The sequence below is a fragment of the Vombatus ursinus genome, unplaced genomic scaffold (assembly GCF_900497805.2).
Source record: "Vombatus ursinus unplaced genomic scaffold, bare-nosed wombat genome assembly UNPS02014768.1, whole genome shotgun sequence".
Taxonomy (NCBI): Eukaryota; Metazoa; Chordata; class Mammalia; order Diprotodontia; family Vombatidae; genus Vombatus; species Vombatus ursinus.
In genome coordinates, this window is record NW_020954546.1 from 21,813,676 (window position 1) to 21,827,480 (window position 13,805).

The 13,805-nt window shown below is 44.4% G+C and overlaps 1 protein-coding gene across 1 annotated transcript in view; it reads left to right on the forward strand.

Annotated features, from left to right (window-relative positions):
• The first annotated feature begins 9,531 nt into the window (after positions 1 to 9,531).
• The window catches only part of CCDC92B (coiled-coil domain containing 92B), a 20,546-nt gene continuing 16,272 nt past the window's right edge, over positions 9,532 to 13,805 (forward strand). Inside the window, exon 1 of the mRNA XM_027861702.1 lies at positions 9,532 to 9,661. Within this exon, the coding sequence (XP_027717503.1) occupies positions 9,532 to 9,661 (130 nt within the window). The remainder of the gene's footprint in view (positions 9,662 to 13,805) is intronic.

The window sequence follows — 13,805 nt, forward strand, 5'->3', positions numbered from 1 at the left end:
ACACACACACACACACACACACACACACACACACACACACATGCCCACCGGTAAACACCTACAGTTCCCACCTTCAGCAAGAAGCTTTTCTCAATTTTTCCCAACCCTCCTTAATGCTAGTACCATTACGCTGTGGATTTTCTCCTATTTATCCTACCTATATCTTGTTTGTACATAATTGTTTGCATGTTGTCCTCCTCATTAGACTGAGGTCCTTGGGAGAAGGCACTGTCTTTTGCCTTTCTTTGTATCCTCAGTACTTAGCACAGTGCCTGGCACAGAGTAAGGACTTTATAAATGCAAGTTGACTAACACCCCTACAGCATACCACATTTGTGAGTACACACATCTATAGGTACACAAACTTTAAAAACATTACACCTCTTGGCACCCCTTACCCCCACCCACCATACCTATCATACACTTACAAATCCTCGGGCTCATGCGCTCAAGAGCACATACACACACACACACACACACACACACACACACACTCACACACACACCTGCATACAACTACACCTACAAGAAGAAAGCTACACCACACCTGCAATCACACTGATGCAGACCCAAAGGCACATAGATTCATACTCTCAGGTACATATATGTGTGTATTCATAGTCTTTCTGTGCTCCTCATCCTCCCTCCCCCGACCTTAACCAATCATTTGCCAAGTTGGGTGGATTTTATCTCCACAGCAGCTCTTGAATCCATCCCCTTCCCCCACCTCTGTTCAGACCTTCATTACCTTTTATCTGGACTATTACTAACCTCTTAATTGGTCTACCTACCTCATATCTGCCCACTCTGATCCATTCTCCACACAGCCGCCAAAGGGATGTTCCTGAAGCACAGGACTGACCAAGGTGCTCCCCTAATTAATAAGCTTCAGTAGCTCCCTATGGGCTCTAGAATCAGATTCAAGATCCTCTGACTGGCGTTTAAAGTGCTTCAAAATCTAGTCACGGGACAAATAGGTGGTGCAGTGGATAGAGCACCAGCCCTGGATTCAGGAGGACCTGAGTTCAAATCTGGCCTCAGACACATAACACTCATTAGCTGTGTGACCCTGGGCAAGTCACTTAGCCCCAGTTGCCTCACAAAAAAAAAAAAAGACCTAGTCCCAACTTAGCTTTCTAGCCTTATTACACACCATGCCTCTCCATGCACTCTATAGTCCAGTCAAACTAGACTTCTGGCTCTTCCTCCCACATGGCATTCCATCTGCCATTTGCCATCCCCCATGCTTGGAATAGGCTCTCTCCTCACCTCTACCTGCTAGACTCCCCCAGTATTTTTTAAAGTTCAACTCAAAACCGTGCTTGAAACCCCCACCCAGCTATTAGTACCTCCCCGCCAAAAAAATTATACTTTGCATATATGTGTGTGTGTGTGTGTGTGTGTGTGTGTGTGTGTGTGTGTGTATCTGTGTTCATGGTATCTCTCCCCATAGGACATAAATTACTTGAGGCCAGGGGCAGCTAGGTGGTGAAGTGGATAGAGCACCGGCCCTGAAGTCAGGAGGACCTGAGATCAAATCTGGCCTCACACCAAACACTTGATACTTACTAACTGTGTGGCCCTGGGAAAGTCACTCAACCCCAATTGCCTTTAAAAAAAAATTACTTGAGGCCAGTGACTACTTGATTTTTTGCTTTTATATCCCCAGTGTCTAGCATAATATCTGACATTTAATAAATGCTTGCTGCTTGATTTACACACATACACACATATATGCAAAGTATAATGTGTGTGTGTGTGTGTGTGTGTGTGTGTCCCAAGATATATCAGGGCAGCTAGATGGCAAAGTAGAAAAAGCACTGGGCTTGAAATCAGGAAAACTCATTTTCCTGAGTTCAAATCTGGCCTCATACACTTACTAGCTGTGTGACCCTGGGCAAGTCACTTTACCTTGTTCGCCTTAGTTTCCTCATCTGTAAAATGAGCTGGAGAAGGAAATGGCAAACCACTCCAGTATCTTTGCCAAGAGAACCCCAAAATTGGGCCATGAAGAGTCAGACATGATTGAAATGACTCAACCACAAGATATATCAATTAATCCACCAATAAGTATTTATTAAACAGCCACTGTGTAGTAGTAATAGGTACAAAGACAAAAATGAAAGAGTCCTTGTCTTCCAGGAGTTTACATTCTATCAGAGAACAACCACACATACACACACACACACACACACACACACACACACACATATGCTCCAACAAACATCTACAGTCATCTATCAAGACATACACTTAGCCAAGTCACAGAGAAGACACACATTGACAACCCAAACCATGAACACACTCTGTGCTAGGTGCCTGGTGTGCTGTTGTTCATGGAAGCCTTACTGGGCTTGAAATGAATCCTAAAAGCCAGGATGTGCTTATTCAGTAAGGATCTGCTACGGCACATGTTTAGTGATCACTCTGCTCAGCTCTCCTGTGGGTGGATTCAAAGCAGAGCAGCCCCAGCCTCTGCCCTCAAGAGATTGCCGTCTAATCGGGAGGAAGGCAAGCAGAAAGGGCACCTTTATCTTCTTGATAAAGGACAATTCAAGGTATGAGACAATAATGAGGACATGGGGCCTGTACCAGGTGGGGAAAATGGAACAGCCTCAAGAGAGAATTAGAGGGAAGAGCAGAAGCTGAGCTTCAGAAACATACTGGCAAGGAGGGCAGTATCAGGGATGCCGGGAATGGGCTCCTGAGATTCCTTGGTTGGTGACTCTTTATTCTTGGTCCCACCTCATTCTACAAGACAGGAAGAGAGAATCTAATGCAGCCTCCTCATTATACAAAAGAGAAAAGTGAGGCCCAGAGAGGGGGTGGGGCTTATTTAAGATCACCCAACGAGTTAGCAGCAAGCCAAGATTCCAGCCCGAGTCCCCTGACTGCAAGTTCTGAAGGCGTTCACCACAATTCCCAAATTCTTTTTCCTTCTTTCTACTTCCTTCTCTCTCCACTTGCACCATAGGCCTACCATTCTCAACTACGGGACCTCACAGAGGGCTGGGAGAGTTAAAAGGATAAGCTCCCTTATTATAGGGACAGGCAAGAGGCCTGGCTGGAGAGGAGATAAGGTTGCAGTGGGGGTAGGTAGGGTGTGAAGAGCTGGTACAAACTACAAATGGGGATTTTTCAAGGGCATTCCAATATTTAGGGCTAGTTATATATTTAGATAGATAGATATGGATATAGATATGTATACAGTTATTCCTTCCACATTGTGGGGGTTAGGGGCACAGCATCCCCTCAATCCAGAAAAATCTGCATAAATTTTTTTGGCCTTCCCTTCGTACCAGAGAAGAAGTTTGAATTATTGTGGTATTGAAAGATAAAATATGTTGATATTATACAATGCTATGCATATATTTTATTCATTTTTGAGTTTCTAAACTTTTTCTGTATCCTCTGTAGTTTCCACAAAACTCCCCCAAAATTCCCATTTAATTTCTTACGCCCACTCTCGATATATCAAAACTGAGATGGGGAAAGTCGAGATGTGAAAGGGATAACTGTAGGTATAGATATAGACAGGTATAGCTAGAGATAGAGGGTTGACCTAATATATTGAAATCTGGATCTAAAGGAAAAAGTCAACTGGGAGAGGGGACAGAAGGATTCTTGGCTGTTAAAAAGGATTCACTATGGGAATCCTATAAATAACCAGCTCCCCTCCTGTGTTAGGATACACTTTACAAAGACTCAATTAACAAATAGCCTTCCAGGCACATGCCTGGTAATCGAAGTCAGTTGACTACATATTATCCAAAAAATAAATGAAAAAACTGTGGATGATTAACTTGAAGAAGAGAAAACTTAAGAGAGATATAAATCTAGAAGGAACCACAATGACTACAGAGTTTCCAGAGGAGGAAATGGACCCAGGTTAAGTGCCCAAGGACGCACAGGTAGTATCAGAGTTGGGATTTGGATTCAAGTCACAGGACCATAGATTTAGAGTTGGAGAAGAACTCCAAAATCCTCCAGTCCAACCCCCTGCATTTACAGATGAGGAAAATGACGCCCAGAGAGGCTAAGTAACTTGTCCAAAGTCACACAGGTAGTATCAGAGATAGGATTTGAACTAAGATCCTTTGACTTCAGAGCTTTCTTTCCACTGCACCACAGTAACATGACGGTATCTTTCAAGTGTTCAGAGGATGGTTGTTGGTTTTTTGTTTTTTTTTTACCAATGTGTAGCACATCATAAGAATTTAAGAAATGTTTGGTGATTGAGTCAGCAGACTTACTCTGTTTTGTTCCAGAGGACAGAATTAGGAACCATAAGCAGAGATTTCAGGGAGGTAGGTGTTGATTCTAAGGTGTCTTCTAGATAGAAATTCTGTAATTTGTGTGCATCAGTGGCAGGAGTTTCTAATACCAGGAATTCCCTACAAAGACATAAACATAGATGTGACCAAAAGAAATGATAAGGTATGTTCCTTCCAGCCCTAATTCTATAATCCTCCTTGAGACCTCATCTGGCTCTTCTCTCACCCAGAATCCTCCAATGTCCCATTCCCCATTCACGATCCCCACCCCCAAAAAAACCCTCAGAACAAAATGTCTCCCTCCACTCCCTTCCCACTCGACATGCTAGGAAAGGACTTGAATGCAAGGATGTGCTTTAAAGCATCATTTTTAATGTACTTTTTTTTTTTTTTTAGTGAGGCAATGGGGGTTAAGTGACTTGCCCAGAGTCACACAGCTAGGAAGTGTTATGTGTCTGAGGCTGGATTTGAACTCAGGTCCTCCTGACTCCAGGGCTGGTGCTCTATCCATTGCACCACCTAGCTGCCCCTAAAGCATCATTTTTGTCCAAGTTCAGGGAGTAGCCAGGTTACCATGGTGGGGGAGGGGGAGGAAAGGACAGTAGCACCCATGGCAACATACCTGTATTCCCTGAAGCAGAAATTCGTGATGATGCCTGTCTCATTTGGGGAGAGGGAAAATCAAGGATCAAGGGGTAGAGAATCAAGCCATTGGGTCTTCCCCTTAGGTGGATCTCTCTAAAATGAGGAAGTTGAACCAGATGGCCTCTAAGCTATGGGGGCCAGATCATATATGCTATGATCCCATTTAATAACTGCGTGACATTTGGCTAGTCACTTCCTGCCTGAGACACTCAGTTTCCTCCTGAGCTCTTCCAGAGGCTCCCTGAATCATTTAACAAATCCCCCCTCCCCGCTTTCCTCTCTCTGCCCTCACCACTAGTCAACAACTGGTCACAATGGAGTAGAAGAGAAGGACTTCAGATGATAGCCCAGCTTTCACACGTAGACTAGCATACAAAGCCTCACAATTAATTCCACAGTTCTTCAGAGAGACCTTGAGAGTGTCCTCGTACCACTTTTCTGACCACTGTGTGAGCACTTGCCTTGTGTGATTTCTTCATAAAAGAGTCTCTTAGGCCAATGTACATTTGGCATTCAAACACCATGGCCAGCCCGTCTGAGTTGCGCTCTCTGCAGTAGAATTTGAATGCTTGGCAGTTCAGCTCTAGAAAGGACCTCAGTGTCTAGTAGTTTACCTTGCCAGGTGATCTTCAGAATCTGCCCAAGACAATTCAAGTGGAAACAGGTCAGTTTCCTGGCATGGCACTAGTAGTATGACTGTTTCGTATAAACATGAGGTCAGCACAATGGCTCTATAGACCTTCAGTGTGGTAGGCAGCCTAATACCTCTTCTCTCCCACACTTTCTTTGGAGCCTCCCAAACACTGAGCTAGCTCTAGCAATGCATGTGTCAACCTCATTATCAGTGTGTACATCCCTGGAAAGTATACTGCCAAGGTAAGTAAACTTAACCACAGCATTCAAAACTTCTCCATTTGCTCTGACCAATGGCTCCATCCATGTATGGATGGTGTTATGTTGGCTGCTGGAGGACCACTGTTGGTGTTGATATTCAGGCCAAAATTAGCACAAGCAGCAGAGAATCAATCCATATTCTGTTGCATCTTGGATTCAGAGGCTGCATTGAGTGATTGCAAACAAAACGTCACACACCAGCTGTCCCTCCACTTTGGTCTTGGCTTGTAGCATTTGCAAGTTAAATAGTTTACCATTAGTGCAGTATCTGACCTTGATGCCATTTTTGTCCTTGTTGAAAGTGTCTGACAACATCACAAAACATCATGGTAAAAAGCTCGGGAACAAATACACAGGTCTATTTCATTCAGAACCTTTGTGAGCATGCCATCATGAAAATGGCATATAATACTGATGAACTTCTCTGGGCAACCAAATTTCACTCCATAAGCCCTCATGAATGACCTCTCTGGAGAACTTTAGGATCAATGATGAGACATGGGAGATGCTGGCACAGGACTGCCCAGCATGACATTTCCTCATCAAAGAAAATACTTTCTTCCATGAGCAAAGCAAATCACATTAGCGCAAAGGAAACATGAGCTGCTCAAACCCAGAGCCATCTCCATCCCCAATGTTCTAATGGACTACTTCTGCCTGACTTGTGGTAGAGACTTCCAAACTCCTACTGGAGTGCTCAGCCACAGTCCAACACACTGTACCCTGACCACAGCACTGTGACGTCACTGATGCTCTTGAAAACAAAGGACGAAAAACAAAAGCATACAGAGTAATCATTTAATTAATTTAACAACCATTCATTAAGTTTGGCTTCTGTGCAGTTTCATGGGCTGTGTGTGGATGGATAGCCCATAGAACTGTTCCATTTATCCATTGATCTCAGACAGACTGTGCACAGGTAATGAGTGAGGACTGAGCTAGAAGACCAATCCAAATGGGCTGAATTGCCCATCCAAAAGGAGAAATTGTCCAGTGCTTTTAATGACCCAAGGTTTTGCTTAAAGCAAAAGTACATTTTTTGTATGAATGGATGAATGAAAAAGGCATTTATTAATCTCCTATTATATTAACCAAACACTATGCATGGCATAGTGCCTGGAGAACTAGCCTCTGAGTCAGGAAAACCTTGGTTTAGGTCTGCTTCTGACACACCCAGGTCCATGTGACCCTTCACAATTCACTTAACCTCTGGGGGCAGCTAAGTGGCGCAGTGGAAAGAGCACTGGCCCCCAAATCAGGAGGACCTGAGTTCAAATCTGGTCTCAGACCAAACACTTGACACTAGCTGCGTGACCCTGGGCAAGTCACTTAACCCCAATTGCCTTAAAAAAAATTCACTTAACCCTCTCAGGGTTTCAGGAATGTCTTTCTAAGACAATAAGATTCAGAGGAGGTGTCAGCCTGACTTGGTAGAGAGAGTTCCCCATATCACCGAAATCACAGACTCGCTCCTTATCCTGATACTTTGTATAAGGATGACAGCAGTTACAGAGAAGGTGCTAAGAGCAACGTGGTCTGTAGTCTCACCCACATTGGTAGCAGGGGCTCTGTCCGTTTTGTTCCGTTGTTGTTCAGTTGTTTCAGGCGTGTCTAACTCTTCACGACCTCATTTGGGATTTTCTTGGCAAAGACATTGGAGTGGTTTGCCATTTCCTTTTCCAGCTCATTTAACAGATGAGGAAACTGAGGCAAATAGGCTAAATGATTTGCACAGGGTCACACAACTAGTAAGTGTCTGAGGCTGGATTTGAATTCACAAAGGTGAGTCATCCTGACTCCAGGCTTAGCACTTTATCCACTGCTGGCTAGCTGCCTTAGGAACTCTATACATAGATAAAATTACCCATCTGGTGAAAAGAAAAAATATATAGCTGCAAGTCACGGAATACCCTAGCCTCTGAAGAACTCACATTGGGAGTGACCAGAGCACAGAGAAGAGGAAGCAACAATTCATTCCCAACAACTAATTGTGCAAGAGATGTAAAACTGAAAAAAGTGGATTGCCAGTCAAGGAATAGGAGCCAAGGATAATTACTGAGCAGCCCATATGACCTGTTGGCAAGCATGCAATGTCAAGAGAACTAGAGAAAGGCCCCCAGTATGCTCAGTGGCCCTACTACCACCCATTGGAAGATTAATGATTAATGACAAAAGCCCTACAGAATGGGGTAGCATGTATGGGCTGCAACCTGCATCATTGGAGGAGACCGTGTATCCATAGAAGTACATGACCACCGAAGTTTATGGAAATAATACCACTAACTAGGGAAGCTACAAAGATAAAGAAGATGTGGTGCTCCCCTCATGGTGCTCACAGTCTAGTACAGACAGATGACACACACACAAATATTTATAATGTAGAATAATACACAATAAGAGTGGAAGATGAATATAAGGAACCAAGTTTAAAAAAAAAAAACATCATGATGGAAGGGAAGGGTCAAAAAAGGAAACAGTACCAGAGCTGGGCATTGAAGGATAGGTAGAATTTTCATCATAGGGAATAGTATGAGAAAAGACAAGATATAGATCATATATGGATCCAGAGGCAGTCCAGTATGCATGAAGGATGCCATCCAAAGCCCCTCACCCTGGTCCTCACTGAGCCCTGGAGAACAGGGAGGTAACTGAAGTTACACGTCTGGGCAGGGGGCAGGGTGAGGTTGGAAAAGAGCAGAGAAATGGGCTCTGGTATTTCTGGTCCTGGCATCTATAGCTACTCAGGGATTTCCCCACCCCATTCAATCAATAAGCATTTGTTAAGCACTTATTGTGTGCTTAATAACACTGTGCTAGGCACTGGTGGTACACAGATGAACTGGTCCCTACTGTCATGGAGCTTACATTTTATGGGGGGGGGGAACAACATAGACATTAATAACTACATACAGAATATGTTCCAAATAAGATCATTTGAGACAGGAAACACTAGCAGCATAGAGCGTGAGGAAGGCTTCACATAGAAGGTCTCAATTAAGCTGAGGTGTTTTCTTTTTAGCTGAGTTTTTAAGGAAACTGAGGATTCTAAGAAACAGATGTGGGGAGGAGAAAGTGCATTCCAAAGGCACAGAGATAGAAACCCAGGAGTCCTGCATGTGTAACAGGAAGAAGGCGTAGGCGGCTAGATTTTAGCGTGCGTGAAGGGAAGTAATACCTAATAAGGCTGCAAAGGCAGGCTGGGGCAAGACTGTGAAAGGCTTTAAATGCCAAACAAAGGAGTTTCTACTTGATTCTAGAGGTAATAGGATACATTGGAGTTTATTGAAGGGGGAGGGATGTAGTGATGAGGATGATAACATTTATATAGGTGCTTTGATCCTCATAACAACTTGTGAGTTGTGTGCTATTATTCTCCCCATTTTATAGGTAAAGAAACTGAGGCTGAGAAAGGTTAATTGACTTGCCCAGAGTCACATATCTAACGAATGTCTGAGATAGGATTCAAACTCAGGTTCTCTGTTCCACAAAGGCTGAGGAAATCAGGACCCTCAGGATCTGAAGGGAATATAATGAAGGGTAGCTCAGGCCTCCGGAGTATTGTTGATGAAACTTCAATTTGGAGACCATAGTCGCCCAGCACAGGTGTGTGGAAATGGGAGGCTGGAAGATGGATCGGGAACCAAGGCTGATAGGATCAAGGAGTATGTGTGTCTTACCACTCTCTCCCTCCCTAGGCAGGCCTGGGCCCAGGGTTGCGATGGAGACTGTGTCCCTGGAGCATCAGATCCAGAGTGTGCAGCGGCACATTGCCTTCTTGAAGAAGGAGCAGATGGAGCTGCTTCGAGACCTGCACCTGGAGATTCTGCGCCTGCAGAAGCACTGCTCAGGTGAGGACACCTTCCTCCCGCCTGCCTTCCCCAAAGGCCTTGCAACACACGCTCATTGCCAAGAGGCAGGGAGAGAGCCCACTCTCCCCCAGGAGCAGACACACAGAGTTCAGAGAAAAAGGGAAGGACAGGAAAGAAAAGAGAAAGGAGAGGAAGAGAGGGGAGATAATAGGAGGGAAGGACAAAGAAGAAAGGTGAGGAGGAGAGGAAGAAAGAAAAGAAAGGAGAGAGCATAGAAAGGAAGGAGAGGAAGAAAAGAGAGGAAAGGAGGAAGAAAAAAGGAAAGAAGGGATAGCATAGAAAGGAAGGGGAGGGAAAAAGAGGAAAGGAGGAAGGAGGAAAAAGTAGGAAAGATGGGGAGAAGATAGAAGGGAAGGGCAAGGAAGGAGAGAAGAGAGAAAAGGAAGAGAAAGACAAAAGAGGACTGAGGGGGAGACAACTGACAGAGAAGGGGATGAAAAAAGAGAGGAAAGGAGGAAAATAGGAGAGGGAGGCAGAGGAGACAGAAGTAGAAAGGGAGGTAAAAGAGAAGCAAATGATAGAGCATAGATTTAGAGCTGGAAGGGATGTTAAAGGTCACCAAGTCTAACTCCCTCATTTTACCAATGAGAAATTTGAGGCTTAGTGAGATTAACGAGCTCGTCACACAAATATCATGTAACAGAAGCTTCAGCCCAGGTCTTCCTGGCTCCAAGTCCATCATGCTCTGTCCCAAACATCTCCAAGTACTGCCATAAGCATTTTATTAAACACCTACCATGCAAGGTAACTTTGTGGGATGAGGAGGAATAAGGAGCTAAGGGAATAAAGAAAGGCTTGGTGCAGAAGGTAGCTCCTGGGCTGAGTGTTTAAGGAAACCAGAGGTTCCAAGAGGAGGAAATGAGGAAGGAAGGAATTCCAGGCACAGTGGAGATGGAGTGTGGTTTGTATGAGGAACAGCAAAAACCGTTTGTATGAGGGAAGAGAAAAGGAACAGGAATAGAGAGGGATTTGAGGGAGAAAGGGAAAGGTGTTGAGAGGGAGGTAAAGCAGGGGGCTGGAAGGAAGGGGGAGAGGAGATGTGGGGAGATCACAGGAACAGGAGGATAGAGCAAGAGTTGCCTTTTGTCCTTACAATGTTTCCTGTTCCTCTCCTCACCAGTTATCAGAAATTTTTTCTACCTAGGGCAAAAAGAGTGTAACAGATTTGGGGGATGGAGTGGGAGTGAAAGTACCAAAGATGATGGTCAGATGAGGGAGAGGGTGTTGCCCAAAGGACAACCTACTCACTGGTACAGTCAAGTCTGGAGAAGGGGTGAGTTGTCCCCAAGAGAGTCAGGATTTCACCCTGAAGGATGTGGAGGAAAGGAGTACTGTAGAACCCTGAGAGAGGCCCAGAAAAGGAGTGATATCGTGCTTGGCTCAGGCAAATGAAAGGGGGGGAGGGAATAAGCATTTATTAAGTACCTACTATGTTCCAGGTACTGTGCTCTTCCTCCATCCTCCTAAATTTGTGTGACATCACACCAGCTGGTCAAAATCAACCAGGATCCAAGTCCAGAGAACTGAATTATCAAGTGGCAGACCCTGGGAATATTCTCCTAAAACACCACTGATGTGACCTACCCAGATTTCACAGCCTATAGACTTCATCTATCATTCTGCCTTTAAAAAAAAAAAAAAAGCCAGGACACTTAGGCCCAATTCTGGATGTCTCTTCTCATTCAAAGCTAGGATCCTTTTGGCCCTTGCCAGCCAAGGTCCTGAGTCAGTACTTCTAGCTACCATCATTCTGCTAAATTAGCAAGTTTAAACATAGATGGATGAGTTAGTGTCTCCTCTTTCCCTCCTGTGGAGAAAGCCCAAGTCCCTCACAGGGTTATGAGATGATACTTCCAGGATTCATGGGTGTGGGTGCACCCTCCAATCAAAGCAGAGCCCAACCCTCCAGGCCTTCCCTATCTTCATTAGTAGGTGTAGCCAAAAAAAAATTTAATAAGTCATCACCTGGTGATCAATGAGAGTCTCTAGACTTAGCAAGGCTTTACACCACACTTCACAGATAAACTTTTTTTTTGGTCAGGGCTCAAAGCCCTTCAAGTTCATGCAGATATTTGCTTCATAGAATTAAGTAGCATTGCTTAGTAGCTAGAAAGCTGGCCTTGTGGCTAGGAAGAGCTGGGTTCAAATCCTACTTATGACCCATCCTGGCTGTCTAACTGTGGTCAAGTCACTTGACTTCTTAGTCCCCCAGAAGACTCTCTAAGACTGTAAATTGCAAAGAAAGTACTCACTTGCATAGGTAGTGGGAGTTCCCTATTTTGATGACTCATAGACCCAGGTCCTATTCAAATCCTTAATTGATTCCAGTGCATTTCAGCCCAAGTTAGTGATCTACCCATTCAAAATTATTGAGAAGATTGGTCAAGAGAAGGGTAAGGTACTCTGACTCCTTCTTAGCCAGTTCAGAGGTAATTGGAGGGTTGTATTATTAATTGTCCTTTTTCTGTGTTTTTGCTAAAATTTCATTCAAGTTTGAAATGTCCCTAAGTGTTTCTCTCGCAATTGGCCAGAGATGATTCGTCCATTTTATCTGCAAATGGATTATGGTCTTTTGCATCTTTGGGATATGATGAAAAGAACACTGGGTTCAAATCTTGACTCTGTGTATTACTGCTACTGTGGCTTTTGACATTTCCCCTCTTTGGATCTCAGTTTGCTCCTCCATAAAATGAAAGGGTTGGACTGGAAAACCATTAAGGTCCCTTCCTGTCCTAGAGCCTATGAAACCTATGGTAGGAACTTCCAGAGCTTTCACTGTTCAGGGGCTACAAAAAACCACCCTACCCAAAGCTATTCCTTCCTCCTGAGAGCTCCCAGGTCCTCTGTTTGAAGCAGGTGTGTATTTAGGAATATAGGCTTCCAGGACCACAGCTTGAAAGAAATGAGGGAGAGTCAAAAGGAAATCAGTCAGTAAGAAATTCAGTGTGAAAAAAGATTGTACTTTTGAGACCTGTCACACCATGATAAGAGGCATCACACTGACAATAATGGAGGCCACCACGACATACAGCACTAGATGGAGCTTTGCTCAAATTCAGTCTTCACTGCTCTTCCTCAGACCTAGCTGAGATCCTCAAAACAGAGTCCAGAGACCCCTGGAGAAGAATCTCTGAATCTAGCTTTCAGAAGCGTGGGATGTGAGTGCTCAAAGCCAAGCTGGTCTGACCTCCTCACTTTACAGAGAATGAAGTTGAGGCCGAGAGAGAGGAAGAGTGCCCAAGGTCACAAGAGCGGCTGGATCACACAATCTGGGGGTTGGAAGGAGCTGCAGGGTCAACCTAGTATGAGCCATTGACCACAGAAATTCCTGCCATAACCTTCTTGACAGGTCGTCCAGTTTCTGCCTGCAGTCCTCCAAGGAAGGAGCAGTCGCCACCTTCCAAGGCAGCCACTTGGATTTGCCCACTGACCCACTTATTGTTGAGTCCTCATCATCTCTTTGAGGCTGTGATCTGGGTTCCTCTGTAGTGACAACGTGCCTAGCTTCTCTGTGTGGGGGCCTGGGAGTTCTAGGGGAGAGGAAGAGGTAACTAGGTCTGCAGGCTGTGGGTTCTAGGCTGTGGGTTCCTCCTCCCAGAGAAAAGCTTGTCCTGGCAAAATACAAATCCTCTTGCACCGCTGGTCATCCAGGAGGGTTAGGTTTAAAAACAAAAAAGCAAGAGCTGTCCACCATAGCTACATCCATCTCCCCCAGGATAACTTAACTGCTCTCCTCTCTCTCTCTCTCTCTCTCTCTCTCTCTCTCTCCATATACATATATATATATATTCTTTTTTTCTCTTTCTCCCCTCTCTGTCTCTCTGTCTATATATGTATATATATCTATATCTATAGATATATATATCTTCTCTCTTCTCTCTCTGTCTCTCCTCTCTGTCTCTCTTCTCTCTCTCTATCTCTTCTTCTCTCTCTCTTTCTCTTCTTTTCTCTCTCTCTTCTTCTTCTCTCTCTCTATCTCTCTCCTCTCTTTCTCTCTCCTCTCTCTCTCTTTCTGTCTCTCCTTCTATCTCTTCTTCTTCTTTTCTCTCTCTCTCTCTTCATATATATATTCTTCTTCTTCTCTCTCTCTCCCCTCTCTCTCTTTCTGTATATATATATATAT